At 32.2% G+C, this 19,355-nt stretch overlaps 1 protein-coding gene and 3 non-coding genes across 5 annotated transcripts in view; all 4 read right to left on the bottom strand.

Moving 5' to 3' along the window:
* Window positions 1-23, bottom strand: part of TRNAY-GUA (transfer RNA tyrosine (anticodon GUA)) — an 88-nt gene extending 65 nt beyond the window's left edge. The window contains exon 1 of the tRNA in view: window positions 1-23. This exon is cut by the window's left edge and continues 14 nt beyond it. This is a non-coding gene — a tRNA (tRNA-Tyr).
* A 2,332-nt stretch (window positions 24-2,355) lies between these two features.
* On the bottom strand, window positions 2,356-2,441 carry TRNAY-GUA (transfer RNA tyrosine (anticodon GUA)). The gene is given in 2 exon segments: window positions 2,356-2,391; window positions 2,405-2,441. It is a non-coding gene; the product is annotated as a tRNA-Tyr (tRNA).
* An 86-nt stretch (window positions 2,442-2,527) lies between these two features.
* On the bottom strand, window positions 2,528-2,613 carry TRNAY-GUA (transfer RNA tyrosine (anticodon GUA)). The gene is given in 2 exon segments: window positions 2,528-2,563; window positions 2,577-2,613. It is a non-coding gene; the product is annotated as a tRNA-Tyr (tRNA).
* A 1,777-nt stretch (window positions 2,614-4,390) lies between these two features.
* Window positions 4,391-9,642, bottom strand: LOC145579904 (kihadalactone A synthase LFS-like). 2 transcript variants are annotated; one of them, XM_081637201.1, is made up of 11 exons: window positions 9,313-9,642; window positions 8,778-8,973; window positions 7,914-8,012; window positions 7,700-7,751; window positions 7,278-7,399; window positions 7,087-7,187; window positions 6,935-6,993; window positions 6,673-6,729; window positions 5,175-5,220; window positions 4,921-5,000; window positions 4,391-4,778 (listed from the first exon to the last, which is right to left on the bottom strand). In XM_081637201.1, exons 1-11 carry the CDS (start codon window positions 9,454-9,456, stop codon window positions 4,694-4,696), a joined length of 1,041 nt encoding a protein of 346 aa, XP_081493327.1. In that variant the 5' UTR covers window positions 9,457-9,642; the 3' UTR covers window positions 4,391-4,693. The 2 variants fall into 2 exon arrangements, with proteins under 2 accessions (XP_081493327.1, XP_081493326.1); XM_081637200.1 differs by having other exon boundaries at window positions 7,914-8,018.
* Window positions 9,643-19,355: the final 9,713 nt, after the last annotated feature.

Genomic DNA, 19,355 nt, shown 5'->3' on the forward strand with positions numbered 1-19,355 from the left:
TCTACCAACTGAGCTAAGGTCGGCTATTACACTAATGCACTGTGAATGTTGAAATTCAACTTATACTCAGACCCCTTTTGTTAAAGAGGGGGATGTAAAAAATTTCATTAATGAAACACCATATTGCATCTTCAAGCCGCTTCTGAATAATAAGAAAAATAAGATACTGCAGAAAGTTTCTAAACCATATACAGGTAAAAGAAAACCAAGTTTGACAGCATAATCACGGAATCAATATCACCATTAAAGCATGAAAAAATATTGACAACAAAACACAAATCAATTGGTTAAATAGCCATAAGTCTTGATTTGAGGATAGATGAACAACTATAGTACTCTGCTTTAACAGCTAAGGCCGGTCTTGTAACTCTTGCTTCAAACTCACAGTTTGAATTACTCTTCCTAATGGCTGGAACATAGTTATTTACCGCTGTTTCAGACATGGAAGCAATGGGACATGCCGAAGTCCTTTTGTCCCAAAAAGAAGTCTCACCCATAGGAAAAAAAAAAAAATTATATAAATTGCAAGAGGCCAAAAGTCCAATCTGCCAGATTCAAACCAGCTACATAAGGATAAGGACTATCTGTTTGACCAACTTGAGTCTTCCACTTCACCAAATGGGCTCAGGTATCCTCTAATAGTGGTTTCCATTATGTACTGATCTTTGTTCATCTGACTCAGAAATAATATTCAACAAAATTGGTTAAGACATACCCAGTGAAAGCAAAATAGAAAGCAAGTTAGCAACCATTCCCTAAAAGCTAGACAAATAACATAAATGACTGGAACCCGACTAATCAGATTTGAAACTGCTACCTAAGGTTTATCAATGGGTTAATGACCAACTACAGTCCTCCGGTCTACCAACTGAGCTAAGGCCAGTTCATTTAAAATGAAGGTTGCAATTCCATAAATCCATAGACATCACATCTTCCATTAAGAGGGGAAATCTATTCTAATGTCTAAATCTTTTTTCTATACATCATTACAATTTTAGAAGAGCAATGAAGAGGTGAAAATACAAACCTAAGAAGCAAAGATATCCAACATACTGTATTAGAGCTAGGAACCTGAGGGCTGAGGGTAATCTTTATACCAATTACAGTATAAAAATAGGAAGCAGAATCAGCACAATATGATCCTACGATTGATCCATGATTCAACGATTGTCAGATTAGTTTTGACATTAATTGGAAGCAGAATCAGCACAATATGATCCTACTCCCACATATCAAGAACGAAACCAATACAGGAGAATTTATGGATAATTCTAGGCTAAAAGATTTATATCCTAGCAGATGTAAGAATCAACCAACATAAAATTGACATTGTCTTAAATTTCACTTTTATTTCAGTTCATCTAATTTATAGTAACAATGAGTCGAAAACTCAAATCATCATCAAAACAAGAGATACGAAATCTAGCAATATATTGGTAAGATTCAAAGATAATCAAATGGTCAAGGTTATTCGAGGCCAGGACATTCAAATTATCTTTTATGCTACATTCATAAACCTCGAAACTGAGCCAACGAGGAAAAAAAACCGTTTATCCTTATAAAATGCTAAGATGTAAATGCAACCTTCTAAGTTCTAACAATCACTCACAAGTCACAACATCTCCAAAAACTTACAACTATTTTAATGGCACATAATTAGTGTCAACCTAAATATTCACTATCGACTTAAGCAAGAGATCACTGCGTGTCCACCACAAAACAAATGATTGAATGATTAATACGGAGTACTATAGTTTACAAGACAATAAACAAGCATCAATTCAAACAAGTAGCAAAATCAATCTAATAAGTGATAATCATCATAAAAACCCGTCCAATCAAATACAAACTAACAACCTAACAATTAAAAATATTCTGATCAACTACGGTCCTTAACTCTACCAACAGAACTAAGATTGATTCCTTGCTACCCTTCTTAATTCATATTTTCACAACAATTAGGTCAAATTAGGGTTCTTGTCCAATAAATCCCAAAAATAAAACAATAAATCTGCAACCTACTATAATTTACAAATTACACTGTGTCAGCAAAACTATAGGTACAATTAACAATCAAAGCTACGTATGTTCATAAAATACATTAAAAAAATTCCAACAGAAACTATCGGCGATTAATCAGGAAAATAATTACGATAATCGTGTTGCAAATAATTAAAGCAGAAATTAAAATATTAAAGCAATTAAATAATAAATATTACCGTAAAACTCAGATAATTGGGGAAGATTATCAGTAGATTTGGAATCGGAAAACCCTAATTGCAAGAAACCGAATCCCCCAAACCACCCTAGGAAGAGAGAGAAAATCTGATTTGATTTTTAAAAAAAAAAAAAAAATCCGACCTGCCGGAATCGAACCAGCGACCTAAAGATTATCTGCATACAACTACAGTCTTCCGCTCTGCCAACTGAGCTAAGGTCGGTTTTTGAATTATTTGAATGTTAAATAATATTTATACAAATATGTTATAATTTACAAATAGGTAAAAAACTAAAAACTAAAAAAAAATCCGACCTGCCGGAATCGAACCAGCGACCTAAAGATTGTCTGCGTACAACTACAGTCTTCCGCTCTGCCAACTGAGCTAAGGTCGGGTTTTGATTAACTTATACCAACTTTGGATTATTTATATAATATGACTACTAATTTTATTTTACGGAATTTTCATCATATACCACTGAGTTTAACTTAATTCGCCATATACCACCAAAAATTTTCTAATTCACCATGTACCACTGAGTTCCTGTGTAATACCACAAAATACATTTTTTGATAGCTGTCGTTAACCTGCCGTTTGGGGTATTTTACTAATTCACCATATACCCATGTTTATAAAGTTATTTCACCAGATACCATTAAATTAAAAGATATTTCACCATATACCTAGAATTTGCATCTACTATTTTTTGCTGCTTCATTACTCTTCTCTTGAGCTCCTTCAACATGCTCTCATCTCCATGACATTGTGTGTCTATGCTTCCCCTACTTTGAAATTCATAACTTGAAAAGGACATTTTGCTCGGCATTACCTTTGCACCATCGAAATTTCTCTCATATATCACACTTATAGTACAACTTTTATGGATATTTTGCCGAATCACAACTCCTTATTGCAAATTTCTTCCCACATGTACAAGCTTTGTTTGGCATTCTTATGTATGCATATTCGTAAGATGATGATGATGATTTCGAGTGTGTTGACATCTTTGCAAATGCTTTTAAAAGGGTGAAGTGCTGCTTCAATCTCTCAAGTATTATGTTTATATATAAAAACTATCCGTTATAACAGTCAAAGACTAATTTTTTTTTTTTTTAAAAAAAATAACCGTTGTAATTTATGGGTATATAGTGAAATATCTTTTAATTTAATGGTATATGGTGAAATAACTTTATAAACATAGGTATATGGTGAATTAGTAAAATACCCCAAACAACAAGCTAACGGCAGGCTAACGGTAGTTACCAAAAAAGGTATTTTGTGGTATTGTACAAGAACTCAATGGTATATGGTGAATTAGAAAGTTTTTGGTGGTATATGGTGAATTAAGTTAAAACTCAGTGGTATATTGTGAAAAAACCGTTTATTTTATTTTTTAATTTCTTTCTATTGGACATGTTTGGACTTTTAACATTGTTTATTTATTTATTTATTTTCTTTTACTGTTTTTATGGTTTACTAACATGATAACATGGCCTGGTATTGTTGGATTTGGGTAGATGTTTATTTTCAAAGTATACATAACAGACATGGAAAAAGAAATGTACTGTCTAAAAAGACCAGATTAAGTGCTTCTTTCGCTAACTTATATTAACAGTAATGAGTAATCATATGATAATTGATACAGATAGGATTCAGTGTAATGTCTTTGTTACAGTATTGTTCAAAACTTTTAACTTTTTGAGTACCATATATAGCGATTCTACTATGTTTTTTTTTTATGCAATAGCGATTCAACTATGTGATAACAAGTTACTAAGTTCCTTCCATTTTAGTATGCACAAAACCGAAGTAATTTTCTCACTACCAAGTAACTTTTTAATATTATTAGTTACACACTTAAACTCCCATAGAAAATTTGTTCTACTACGGCTCTGTTCACTTCACTTTATTCTTGCTAAACTAAAATTATTTTTACGAAGTACTCCGTATTATATTTCTTCTTTAAAGATACGAATTTTTATTGAATTGAAATTATTTTTATTTAATATTAATGGAGGTAGTATATTATTTTCTGATGAACAATAAGTATTGTCACATTAATATTGTTCTTTGAAAACTTACGAGAAATTTTATTAAGATATGTCCGAGTTCTGCCAAAGCAAGAATACTTTAGGGGTAATTTTCAGCCAACACTACATCCTCTCCAAAAGTTAGTGAAGTAGTAAGCTTAAGCTATTATCAAGTATAAACTGAGATGTTTGGACGCAATACACGTAAATGGACCAAAGAAATGATAGACGCGGTACAATAAATGATAATATAGTAAATAAACTAGTTAGAATAACTTCTATGTAAGCTTATGTAGTTATCAATAGTTTAGTAACAATAACTTAATTGTATTACTCTAATGAGCCTAGCATCTTCTATTCTTGCTAGATTGTGCAGGACTTTCGTAGTATAGACCAAATGCCCCAAATCAGGTTCTTCTCATATCAGCTCAATTGGCCAAGATATTACGATTTCTTGTAAGTGCTCACATCAGTATGAGTATCCATATAGCGCTGGCTCAGGTATGTACTACATCGAACTGGAGGAAACCTGTTGGGTGGGAAATAGCGAGTAATTGACAGAGTGAGAGCAAGTATTTAACAACAAATCTTCAAACTTTGGTATTTATTCTGTGAATTAGTGAAATGACTAAAGTCAAGAAGTGCAAACACAAGACCATATAAAAACTTACTTGGGAGGGTTAGTTTCTGATTTGCAGGTTGGCAAACATTCAACAAGACATTCATGACTAGGCTCCACAAAGTAGGCTATCTGCAAGCAAGAAAAGTAGCATAGAACTGTAAGACGAAATAAGGTTCACAAGTAATGTATTATGATATAACATATAAGGATGTAGTGAACTAGTGATAGATATATTTAACAAAAGAAATAAGTCCTAGAAAAGGGGATGGGAGATTGGGAAAGCAGGGCTGTGAAGGGCCTTACAGAATATCTATGTTGCCCATATCCGATAACCCTGTGCACGGTGGATCTGCAGGTTACAAACTTACTGAAGTTAATTAGATGGAAAATTTTAAGTGAGCGGTGACAAGTAGAAGAACATCCTGCCCGGGTAAAAGGAAAGTTATATAGCATGTGGAAAAATATATTCTAGAGAACAAAATGCTAAAAACGTCCAAATCAGATACAACAAAAACATCCATGAGTCATGACAAGTGTAAAAAATCAAATACTCCATAACTGATTACTGTCATGGATAAGTCAAGTAGCCAAGAATAACTTATTACTCCTGTAGCGATTAAGAACACTTTTGATGCTCTGAAAATAGATGATAGATAGACCTTGATGGGCAAGGTAATGGTATAGAAGATAATAATGATATGGGAATGAATTGAATGGGCGGTAAACTTGAAATCCCTAGCCATCATGGACAGCCTTAGTTGGAATTTAAGGAGAAAGGATTAGATTCATGCTCAAAACATTAGGTTGTTAGGTCTCTTCGAAGCGAAGGTCAAGGCTCATTCTCTTGGGGCTTTGTACCTAAATCTTTGTCCAGGTTGGTGTACAACATCTAACCTATGTTTTCAAGGTGGTGGAGGGATATTTTTGATTTGGGATCCAAATGTTTTTTCATTAAATTGTGCACATGCCACACGCCAGCTTATACAATGAAAGGTTACGCCTATAGTGAAGGGTAAGGAACTTAGGTGCACCTGAGTTTATGCACTTAATGAAACAAGTCATAAAGATGCATTATGGGAAGACTTACAACGAATAGAAGATATAATCTATCGCATGGTTAGTCCACAGTGAATTTAGTATGATGCTAGACCATAAGTATAGGATAGGGAAAATTGTAAGTACGATGAGTATCCACATTGAGGTATTACTCTCCAAGGAATGTATGGTATATTTCAGACACTTAACAGTTTGGGAGGCACCTTATATGGAATAACAAGCAGCAAGAAGAGCCCAGGGTGCTCGCTCTCAAGATAGAGTTCTAGCAAATGAAGATGGGAGGGGTGAATATCAAACTTCTGAAGCCAGCACAGCAATGGTTAAAATGTTCCCTGATAATTCTAATGATAAAAAATCATTACAACCTAAGACGAGTCAAAAGAGTGAAGGCTGACAAGAGATTTCCCACATATTCTTTGGAGTTTCTGGATATGATTCATACTACAAGTTCCCTTTTCCAGCACGGAAATGTGAACATGAACTCCTGAAGTTTAAGGATACATGGTTCTTACTCCTCAAATGAAATAAAGAATCCTACGTCACTCAGTTTGATTAATTTACTTATAGAGACTACAAACTTCTATTATCTCCATATTTAAGACTTAATTTAGTCTTGACACTTGAGAGGCATCATTCATCCTTAAAATGCGTTAAGTACTTAATCAAACCACATGATACACATCAAGCATATATATTGCAGAAAATTCGTGTAAAAGGAAAGAAATTAAGAAAGATTGCACTTTACTTGAAAACACAGTTGCTCCAGCGCTCCAGCATGTCACCAAGATTCACGATAAATGCTCTGAGTGATAAGATGCAAAATGGATGATATCATATTCATAGCACCAAACACTAGATATATAATAATGTGCCGCTAGACAAAGGTTCAGAATTTGGGATAGAAACATGTGAAAGTAGGACATGTGAAAAGCGAGCTCGTGACACCCCTGCCTTTTAGTCACTCATCCATTTCATTTCTGCAAGTTATAGAGTTGGACATAGCTTACCCTTTTACAGGCGGTACGTCTTCCCATATCTGTGGTTTGGCATCCTTATCCTTGCATATCTGCAATAAGAAAAACGGGTAGAAGTCAACACAAAAATCATAATAAGCAAGACATGATGATGATATCTAACAGGATTTCAGCACCATTCATACTTGCAGGCCATTTACATCATCTGTGGCCAAGAGTGTAATCAGACCATAATCAGAATGTGCACCAGCTCCATAAATTCCTTTTGACGTATCAGTAACTTTATCTAACAAAAATTTAACATGATTATTGGCAAGATTAATTATGATAAATAACTTTTCAGTTACTGAAATTAAAGAAAGAATTTGATTTCCACCTTCATAGTGCAACAGGCGTAAGATTGCAATAGGTTTCCCTAGCATCTCTGGCTTATCAAAGAAATCCGCGTCCAGACCAAGTGCTAGAGCTATAATCCTTGCAACACTCCTAGCTACCTCCCTGTATAAAACGGATATCACAGATAAACTTAATTGAGTTTTATCAGATAACAATGTGTCTTCTAGTCATTCAGTCTTTAAAGTTGGCAATCTTGGCATTAAGGATACATAACGCTTAATAAAACTAATGACACGTAATTTATATAGGTCCAGCCATTGATTGCTTGACTAAGGTTGTGACAGATTCGGCACACATTGCAACTGGCTTGTAAATAAGGCCAATATATTCCGCAGAAGAGAAAAGAAAGGATGACTCACAGCAAAAGAATAGCGATATTTTATCTTATACAGTTATACTTACAATGCTTGGCTATGGTATTTCTCCATCGTTTGCCTCCAACCCGGCAAGAGATCTGGTATACAGAGAGAAGTCACGATATTAAAACACATAATTCAACTCTCCACGCTGCCAAATTTAACATTTTTCATTTCAAAGAAACAAGCTCAACACAAGTTAAAATTACTCAGAGCAACATATTGGTTAACATAGATACTAATAAAATCAAATAGATTACCTGAAGCTGGCCAAACATTTGGCCCATAAAATGGCTTCTCTGCTTCAGGATCATCCTCAGGCACTTCAACACCAATATAATACCCCTCCTTGTAATCTCCTACAGCTAGTCAGCTATACCATTAAAAATAAGTACAAAATCGAAATAAGTACAAAAGTGACTGCGATATTAGTTGAGCAATTGATTCCTAGCTAACACATTAGGCAATTACTTGCCTATTCAAGAACCCGTGACATTTAGCTAACGCATAATCTAGTCTTCAGCCTTTAATAAGTACTAGTATAATACATAATCAGACACCACATAGAAAGCTCATCAGCTTTCAAAATTCAACAGCCTATGAGGCTGTGACCCCATATAACATACCTATTTGAAATCTCCAACGACTAAATACTAGAAACGTTACATAAGCTATATAAAAGGCACTCCACTAAAAATTAAGCAATCATTTTCTGGTACCCCAATCACCATGATGCTCGGACTCTGATATGAGTATGAGGTTAGGATATGGTCCCAAGAGTATGAATACCCAATGTTATGATCCAGACACATAGACAAGGATACTTTCCTTCATCTTACAAGCATATAAGTACTAAAGTATAGATTTCCCCACTCATGTCCAAAATTGAAGTATCCAAGCATAACCATTCATAAGTGTTGAGTATCAGACACGGATACTTAAGCTGAAATGATGAGTCCGGTCATCATAACCCACAAATATATTTCTAGCACATACCCCTTACTATTGAACTTTACATTTAGTCACAAATGCACAACAAAGTACAATTTTCAACAATTAATCAACATAACATAACAACTCTAGAATGACATACTATATACAACAAAGGGTGATCAAATTCTCACCTTGAACTTGGTGTTCAGGATCTAAAAGCTCATCAAGAATTGGTGTATATCCTCTATGTTTTTCATTTCTTAAAAGCTTCATTTTCTCATTCATTGGCAATTCAAAAAACTTCTTGCTTTGTGCAAAAACTTCATCCATAAATTCCTGGCTTATCCCATGATTTATTACATAGAAAAATCCACAATCCAAACATGCCTACCAACAAATTAAATCAAATTAATCAATAAAACCCAATAACAAAAAACTCTCAGTAAAAACACCCAGATTAAATAAAATTAAAAAAACAAAAATTCCCATCAATTTCCTAAAATTAACAACAAAAACCTCTGTTATAGCAAAACAAATGAATAAAAAAAGAACTTATTTACAAATAAAAGTAAAAGGTATTAAATATATTCAAAGTGCTTTAATCTAAAAGACTTAAAGGTATAATTTGTGATCAATATAACAAAATCAGCATAATAACACATTAAAAAAACAGGGAAATAATTAAATCAATTCAGAATGATGATCAAGAAAAAAAAGTAAACAAACCTGTTTGAGGTTAGATACAGAACGATTGATATCAGGGTCTGAAAGATCGATGCAATTGAGATTATTGACCTTTGTTGTGACAGAAGCAGGTTTTTCAGCAGCAAAATTATTAGTATTATTATTACTACAATTAGGAATTTCCATAACTAGTAATAATAATTTTGGATTCAATAATAAATTTCTGAAATTTAATATAGTAAAAAAATATAGGAAATTGTCCTAGTGACGAAGAAGAAGATTAGATTGAGAGTGAAAGGAGTGGGCGGGGAGATAGAGCAATGCCCAGAATGGGGAATCCGTTAAGCGCCAAATGTCGCGATACTACGAGTTGTGTTCCCAAAGGTGGCGTAGTACGCCTTGAATTACGCGTAAATTGATGTTATTAATGTTTAGGGAGTTAAGATATATGGAATATTAACTTAGTATCAACTTATTTGAAAATTAATCAAATCAGATCTTATCTTTTTATTTAAATTTGTTTATCATAAAATGGAATATCTTTATTTTCATAATTTAAAAAGTTTTAAAAATCTTAAAAGTACAAATTAATAAGAATCTAATGACATCTCATTTGATAATTTTTTATCTTACGAATTATTGTGTAAATTAAATTAAAGTTCGATCAAATGAGGATATAAGATAGATCATACCTGATCAAAGCTATGTATGATTTAGTCTAGCTTCATTTCACCGTACATTAAATTATAGCTATTTCAAACAATTTAAAGAGCTAAAGTGGCAAATTACATTAATCGTCACGCCATCATAAAATCCCGCAAAATCAAAACTTGTCAACAAAATAAGTAAAAAAGAAGTTGACTCAAAACTTAAAGATACAATAGAGTCATCACTAACATCATTAGTACTTTTTTTTTAGAAAGAGACAATTAGTAAAATAAGCACATATTTCACCCGACACTCGGCTTGAAAATATTACAAACCAAGTTGGTCGTATTAAAGTTTAATAATGATGACCAGACATTGCAAAGTTGGTAGATAACCAAACCAAACCAAAAGCATAATAGATTCGCAAACGCCGCAAATTATTGACCATTGCATGCACTTAACCGTACCATTATTTATTCAATTCTTTCTAACAATATGCGCACTACTCCACACTACAAACACAAGATGTGTACCATATGTTCTCAACCAATATTTATGATGACGGTCCATTTTATAAACAACCTTCCTTGAATTAAACTTTTGGCATATCCACATATAGTATAGTTTTGGTACGGTTTTGCATAATAGTAATACTTTCTTCATTTTTATTTTATTGTATTATTAAGGACTTTTACACTATTCACTTAATCTTCTTTGACTATCATTTGTGATTTATACATTAGGAAAATTATAATCATGTGGGATCTAGTTAGATTCGTATCGAACTCTATTTTTCAAATATCAAATTTTTATAATTTTTACAAAACTATAATCAAAGATATTGATAACTAAAGTAATGTATTGACAAACGTAAAATCCCTTATGGTGCTATGAAAAAAAAGGGAGGAAATATATTGTTTGTGAATCATTTTTTGCTTTTTTCTAATTAAGCCGCCGTCATGATAAGGCCAAACTAATTAACCCCAACTTGCATTTCTCCCACAAGTTGCTTTCATGGAAGGAAATCAAGGAATCACCGAGTCATGCATGACCCTCAACTTCCCTCAATTTTTTTAAGAATAAAAAAGGGTGGGGAAATGCCATACCCTTATCTACCTTGATCTATAACTACGATATTTAGAAATTAGAAATAAATTTATTTAGGCCTTGTTCTTTCTGAGCCTTGTTCTGCTCTGCTGACACCTGCTCAAAAGAATAGAGTCTTAGTTCTTTTTTATAAAATACATTAACTTATGTGATCAATTTAGGGTAGGCCAATTAGCCAAAGTGGTATAAAAGTTAGCACCCTTGTGACATATTGGTATAAAAGTTATCGCCGGCGACATATTGGTATAAAAGTTAGCAAGTTGTGACAGATTGGTATAAAAGTTAGTCATCGGCGACATATTGGTATAAAAGTTACCATGTGATGACATATTGATATAAAAGTTTATTAGTGATTACATTTAACCCTCTTTCTTGTTAAAAGAATAAGCGTAAATTGTACAAATGATTATTCTTATTCTTGCTTGTAGCTTAAATCTATTGTTTTTCTTTACCTTTTTTTATTTTTTATATTTTATTTTTATTTTTATTTTTGCTTCAAATATTTAATGTAAAGTTTTTAGATACTATTAAAAGCCCAAAAAAAAGTTAAAGAATAAAAAAAAAAGTGAAAAATAGGAAAATATAGAGAAAAATATTCTAGATTATGCAGAAGAATTAATCAAGTAAAATTACAAGATCAAACACTTTGATTAAATATTTTCAAGATTATATTGAGCTTTTTTTTTTCCAATATTCAATTTTATATAAATATATTTGCTCCCAACTTCTTAAATATTATAACTTATTACATGCCAATTTGAACTTTTGAGACATTAAATTATAAAAATTTCTCTTTCCATTCATAATTTTTTTTGAGCATGGAGGAGAGAACTATTTAGCATAAAATGAGAACTAACAACAACAACCAAAAAAAAAAAAAAAAAAAAAAAAAAAAACTCATTCGGCAAGAAAAGAAGGGTGAAATGTCACAACTTATTAATTTTTATACCAATTCGTCGCAATTTGTTAACTTTTATACTAATATGTCGCCGGTAACTAACTTTTATACCAATCTGTCACAACTTGCTAGCTTTTATACCAATATGTCACAAGGGTGCTAACTTTTATACCAATTTGGCTAATTGATGTTTTGTTCATCTTAATTTTTCTAATTTCAAGATAAATAAGCTCAATTTAGTTCAAAAGGATTCTTTTTGTTAAGAATTAATAACGGATAACCAATTTCAAAATACAACTAAAATAAGTGCACATAACATAATAATTTGTGTCAAAAAATATACTCTATAATATAAATTTCAATAAGTTAAAATTGGGCGAATAGAAGACACCCTTAATCAATTAATTATTACAGCATCTTCCAAGCTAGCTAGTATGATGTGATAAATACATATATAGCCTATGTGGTCTTGCACTCTTGCATACTTGCTGTCACAGTCTCACACACTGTCCTACCACTTCACCTATACTTATTGTTGTGTCAAAAATTAAAATCACCCCAAGGCGAAACCAAGGAGAAAGAAAATAATAAAGTCGATCACCATTACAATAGATTATATGTTGTCTCAATGGTGCTATTATATCTCAAAATGGTTTAATACTTGATGTTCCATCTAGATATTTATTTATCACTTAAAAACTATAAACTGCGTATACCATTACAATTACGCATATAATAGTACTCCATATCAATTACCTATTTAATGATATTTTATTAATAAAAAAAAATCAATTTTTACTATATTGTGTCTAAAAAAATCAATAGTTACAATATTGTCATCCTATTTACTAGTACTCCAAAACACAAGCCTATTTGCAAGGACTTCTCCATAATCATGAACAATGTTGCCGTAATCTTGGCTCCCAAATACGTGATGGACTACCAATCTACCATCATTATAATTTTTTTTTTTTTTTTTTTTATGTGGTGGAATGGACTACCATTATTATAATATTGGGCTTTGTGATCGTACTGAAATAATCAAGATCAGTAGGCCATCACCCCGAATTTTCCACTAACAACTCAAGCACTAAAAAGGTTACCAAAGACTAATAGTGGCCTGGCCTAGCTAAACTAGTTGGTGTTGGTGGCCCCAATTCCAAATTGATCTTTGAACCAAGAATTCATGCATGTACTAGACCCATTGCATGTAACATGCATTGGACATAACTCATAGAAGAGAGGATCATAGTTGGCGAACTCATCTAGGTTTATGTAACGACTTCACACTTAAGATTAAGATTTTGATTATCATTGTTATTGATTCGTTGATTAAAGACTACTTATAATTTATTCAAAAATAAAAAATAAAAAAAATAGACTAGATATAAAAAATAATATAGTTGACTGTGTCATGATCTAATTTTATAAAAGATCAAAGTCATTATAATTAATAGATAACTAAACAAGTTTACAAAAGCTGTAAAACAACGTAAATGCCAACTAACTTTATCGAGATTGAATCTCATCTATATAATTTGTGCTTTTTTAATGTCTCTCTACACAAGAAAAAAAAAAGGGCCGAGAATAAAAAGCAAAACGGGAAATAAAGAGAGATCACCTATATAACTCGATCTTAATAGGAAATAAAACCATTAATTAATTATCATCAACTTGTGTAGGTTGATCATGATCATGGAGTTGAATGACATGGCGGCAAAGAGGGCAAGAGTGATGACAAGAAGATAACCAAGAGAGAATACAATCAGGATGATACACGTGTCGACACGGGAGTTGTTTAGCAACACCTTGATTATTATTATGAGGGGATTGCTGGAAGCCTTCCATACAAACGCAACACACCGAATCAACATCCACACTAACCATTGGCAACTCCATATACACAGCCTTGTAGACATCATTACTATTACTACTACTCGATGGCGACGACAACGACGACGATGGTGGTTTGGTGGTCATGGTAGTGGAAGAGCATGCAAGTGCCTCATCAAGGTCAAATTGTAAATCAACGGAGTAATTATTTGAGAAAGACATGGCTCCTATAGTATAAGAAGAGAATAATATGAGGGAGAGAATTAAGTTTATAGTATAGTGGGGTAATATGTAAAGATAAATATTGTACGTTGGTTTTATATAGGGATAGATTAGGAGGAAAATTCAAACTTGGGTTTAACAACCCACTTTTGTGTACATCATGAAAAAAGACAAAGGGAACTATAGTTTGGAATAAGGCCACATCACACATATAAAACTATATAAACAGTTTAAAAAATTAATATAGAGAAAAAGATCGTTGTTTTTTTTTTTTAATTATACATTGGGTTATGTCAAGATTATGATACCTTGAGGAATCAAGTAGTTAAACCATTCAAAGGTTCTAAAACATAAATTCCCTCAAAAAAAAATTGCTTTATTCAAATAATAATCTATAAAATAATTTTATTGCAATAAAAATAATTATATTAATTCAAAAAATTAATTTTAATCAGTAAAAATTAGTAACTCGAAGAATAATATAATAGAGAATCAATAAAAATTAATTTTAATTAGTAAAATCAATTAAAATTCTATTTAAATAATTAAAAATTTTAATTAAAATTATTTTAGTTCAACAAAAATATGGTAAACAGAATGAGGTCTAAGACTATATTATGTAAAATGTTAAAGTAATACGGAGTAATAGAATTTTAAGTTATCATGTTTTGTGTACAATGACACTGATTAATTAAATGTTGACATGTACAATTAATAATATTTAAATAATTTTTTGCCGTACTTATAACTTTTAAATCTGGACTAACCCATTCTTCTAATCTAACCAAATTTCTAATCAACATAAAAAGAAACACAAAAAAGAAAACGTGAAATGAGTTGTTGGGTCAAAAAGACTAAAAATAAAAATAAAAAGTGGGCTCGTGATCAGTCTACTACAAGATCAAAAACGTTGAAGATAAGAGATTTATATTGACAAAAAATGTGCATATATAAAACTGCTGAATCACAAGTAAAAAGATTAACTTAATTTTTTAACCGGCACAGCCCAAATTACAACATACAAAAATTATATGATTGTTGAAAATTTTGCATGATATTATCAAATTAGGTGATGTGGTCTAAAGAGAAGCATATAGTAGTATAAGTATATATAACACTAATATAGTGGAAAATTTTGACACTTCACTAGACTAGAAGAAATATACGTGACTTTTTGTAAGAAGTATTTGACGATTGTGATGCTACAATTTGAAAGAAATGTTTTCTAGAAACTATTAGTCATGCCAATCAAGTAACATTACTACACATTTGGCCTAACCACTCATAAATGTATAGATAACGATATGGTTCATTAATGTATAGATAATGATATAACCCTTGTGGAAAAGAAAATTTTGTTTCGCGACAATGAAATAAGGTTATGACTTATGAGTGGTCGTTTAGTCAAGCACGTAGAAAGCCTCTCATTCGCTAATTGAAGTTCTAATGTTTAATTACTACCTCCGTTGTACATAATAATACCCCAAAGTTACACATAATAATTAACGGAGGTAATATAAAATTTCATTTCTAGAAAGCTTTCGTAATTTAAGTTGATTGATAAGAAGTTTATTACATGAGATTTGTAACTAGATGTGTGGATGCAATGGTATAATAGTTAAGACTTATTAATAGTGCAAAGACTGCCAACTTTCCTTTAACCTCATTATATTTTATGGATCGAATTAGGTGATAACAAAGACGGATCATAACAATGTGAAATATGTATGTATGTACTATGTAGTAATGTAGGTGTTACAAGATGATGTTTAACAAGCAACTTCTTCCGCTGTATAGGTAGTAGACGTTTCTAAAAAGTGTACATAGTTACTATATTGCCAACCAAATAGTTATACATACATCTACCTCAATAAATTTATGTGACCCACATTTTCTTACTATAATTTGTTTCTTTAATTAATATGATTGAGTCCTTGTACTGTGAAGGCATAGTTCTAATAAAAAAAATCTTCCTAATAATCAAAACTTCTACTCCCTCCGTCCCTAAATTACATTCCTCTTTCTAGCATTTATTCCTCACATAAAAGAGAGAAAGAGGAATGTAATTTAGGGACGGAGGGAGTACTATTTGAGGTAATTAGGCATTAATTAAATTGATAATGACATAAATCGACAATGTTATCACTTTCAATTTCCAAACTATAGCAGCCTCGCTCGTTAAACTTAAGAACAAATTACATAATTCCAAAGAGCCGTAACGTCAATACATTTCCACTTAGCATGCTAAGATAACAATTCATGACTTGTATTTTCTAATGATTTATAGAATGGTCAATAATTGAAATGTATGAACCTCAACTATAGATTTAATTAACTTTGTCGTACTTCTTTTGTTTCATACACAACACATACTTGCGTCAACTTAATAAGTTGTAATGTGTTGCAAGCAAAACGAAACAAAAGAAGTTGTATCTCTTTATTGCTCACAACTTCTTTTGTAGCTTGTAAAATTCGTGCAAGTCGTTCTCATTGAAAGTGTTGAAACATAATTAATAAGTTAAATTGTGTTAAAACGTCAGTCTTTGCATTTTAAATTTTTATGCTTTTGCAAGTTAACACAAAAAAAAAAGATAAAATTAAAGAATGTCGTGCTCAAGATGATGCTAATTGCATTAATTTGATCATAATTAATTATCAAATTACATCATTACCAATTTGTTAACAATTAAAATTTGACTAAAAATAAATAAATCAAAGTAGAAGAAAAACAATAACAAACCAATTACATTAATCCAAAACAAAAGAATTAAAGAATCACATTTTACGATAATAAAAAAATAAAAATTACTCAACAACTAGTCTTTTTGTGAGCAAACTTCTGGTCAACAACCACGACTCGACAAAGAGGACAAGAATCACGAACAGAGAGCCACGTGGCAATACAGTCAGCATGGTACACGTGTCCACAAGGGATTTGTCTACCACCACGATGAGGTGGCTCAAACTCCTCCGTACATACGGAACAAACGACATCGTTCGACGTAACAACAGCCGGAAAAGTCAACGTCACAGTTTCAACTGTCACAACGGCAGTGCTCAAAGATGACGTCATTGGCGTTGAATTTAACGACGGCATTGTTAAAGCGTCATCAAGATCAAAAACTCCGTCAAATGAAAATGTTGCCATTTTTTTAGAGAGAGAAAATATTGGTGGATAATATGAGATATTATGAAAATAATACAGTAAGAGTAATGTGTATTTATAAGGGTTGCTAAAATATAGGTACAGTATTTTATTTAATAAAATAATTGTTGTGGGTTAATAATTATATGGTCAAATGGGTTGTATTTTTATAATTAAATGGTCAACTACATGATTTATTCCTTAGTGTCAGCTTGGAGGCTTGGGAAGATGATAGGAAACATGTTTAAAAGTTATCGAACTACTTTATTTGGATCCAATGCTTTTAAATTGAACCACGGATGTTTTAGATTTGATTATTGAAATTTAAACCTTTTATGTCAATCCTTCTTCCGTTTATTTTCAGATGCAGCTACTCCGTATAAGTTTTTTTTAGACGCATACTCCGTATAAGTTACAATAGGTTGTTACTTCATTGCACATGTAATACATATGAAGTATATGTATTGTTGAGAATCAAGGTTAGCCTAGTTGGTTGGAGGCTCTCTTTCCACCCCTGTAAGAGGGGTTCGATTGTATGTTAAGCTGTTACTTTAATTGTATGTTGATACAATTACAAAATTATCATGCTGATCGACTAAACATTTTTAATTGTTGAATATTTATCAAGATGATAAGCGGGGGCTTTCTCCTGATAAAGCATCATTTGCCTTATTTGGAATATAATTTTACTTGCAACAACCCCGGCCTTACTCTATATTACTTACAAATCCATAAATCATTTGTACTCCGTAGTTAGATAGCTAATACATTTGGAATTTTGGATCTATAATTTTCTCTCCACTTCAATTGAACAAATACATGCTTTGTAATTAAAGGACCAGTTCTAGGTTTCAACAGCCGAATTAATTTTGTTGTTTTATTGGTCCTTTTTTTTTTCGGAAACAAATCAATTCATTGAATAAAAAGTCATCCGTCATATACAAATGAAATCTAAATTAACAAATACATAAAATTGAATCAAATTAGGGTTTCCTTCATCAAAGCTACGATCGTTGAAATGATCTTACACTGTGGTACATCTCTCGCACACATCGCTGGAATATACAGCCTTTTCAAAGAGACGGTCTAACGATTTGTTGTAGCCATAAGGATAATTTTCATCTGATTTGCTTGAACACATTTGAAAACTTGACAACCGTTGCGATCCCGAATAAATCTTTACCAAAGAATTAACAATAGGGCAAAAGATCATTACCTTTTTTATAAACCCTAACACACAAACAAACCTTCAGCATAAACGAAAAACTAAACTAACTAAAACTAACAACTCTTCCATAGGGAGACAGACGAATATCTACACTATTTGTGTAGATTTATTAAAACCTAAATTACAAAACTAAATAAAATTAAGGAGAAAATAGTCAGAAATAGTCTAATTTTCGAAGAAATTAGATTATTTCCGGCCTAAACGGCCAAGATTTTGAAGAAACCCTGGAAGATAACAGGCGAGAAGAGGAGAGGAGAGGCGTTTTATTGGTCCTTTAAACCCAAATTAAATCACTATAGCTCAAGTACGTAAGAGGGCCCAGCGTGATAAAATATGTAAACCAATAATCCTGGATTTCAATCATCAACTAGGGGTGAAACAAACTTGGTTTAAAACCGAACCAAACCGAAAACCGAACCGAATAAGAAATTTGGTTTGGTTTTTTTCGGAAGTGGTTCGGTTTCGGTTTTTAAAAAAAAAAAATCGGTGTGTGGTTCGGTTTCGGTTTGCAAAAATGAAAAACCGAACAAAACCGAACCACACCGAAATATAGGCCCAAACTAAAAAAAACCCTAGCCCAACATATTTTTACCCTTAGTATAAATAGGAAAAAACCCTAATCTACTCTAATCTGACCTCTCCTCTTCTCTACTTCTCCGCCCTCTCTCTCCTCTTCTTCGTCTCATTCTCTCTCCTCTTCTCAGTCTCACTCTCTCTCCTTTCGTCTTCATCTCTTTTTTCTTCGGCCCTTTCTCCACTTTCACTCCCATATCCTTTCCCCACCAGCCCGCATCACCATCAACTAAGGTTTCAAGGTTTTTCGAACTCCATAAGGGCATAAACTAAGTTTTTCATTTCGTACAACATCAATTAAAGGGTTTTCATGTCAAATTCGACCATGAAAACTCTAGATCTAGAGTTTTCATGGTCGAATTTGACCTTTAAAACCCAAAATCGACGCTTTTTGGTGGAATGTGAGGTATGTTTTCTTTTTATTTCGTATA

Source organism: Chenopodium album, chromosome 14 (genome assembly GCF_948465745.1).
Source record: "Chenopodium album chromosome 14, dcCheAlbu1.1, whole genome shotgun sequence".
Taxonomy (NCBI): domain Eukaryota; kingdom Viridiplantae; phylum Streptophyta; class Magnoliopsida; order Caryophyllales; family Amaranthaceae; genus Chenopodium; species Chenopodium album.

Bases quoted from the DNA above. Each gene is read 5' to 3' on its own strand.
- LOC145579904 (XM_081637200.1), bottom strand. From the start codon at position 9,456: ATGGAAATTCCTAATTGTAGTAATAATAATACTAATAATTTTGCTGCT. The intron at 5,221-6,672 runs GTAAAGTGCAAT...TGTAACCTGCAG, and splicing joins TGGAGCAACTGTGTTTTCAA to ATCCACCGTGCACAGGGTTA. The intron at 5,001-5,174 runs GTAAGGCCCTTC...TCTTGCTTGCAG, and splicing joins ATGGGCAACATAGATATTCT to ATAGCCTACTTTGTGGAGCC.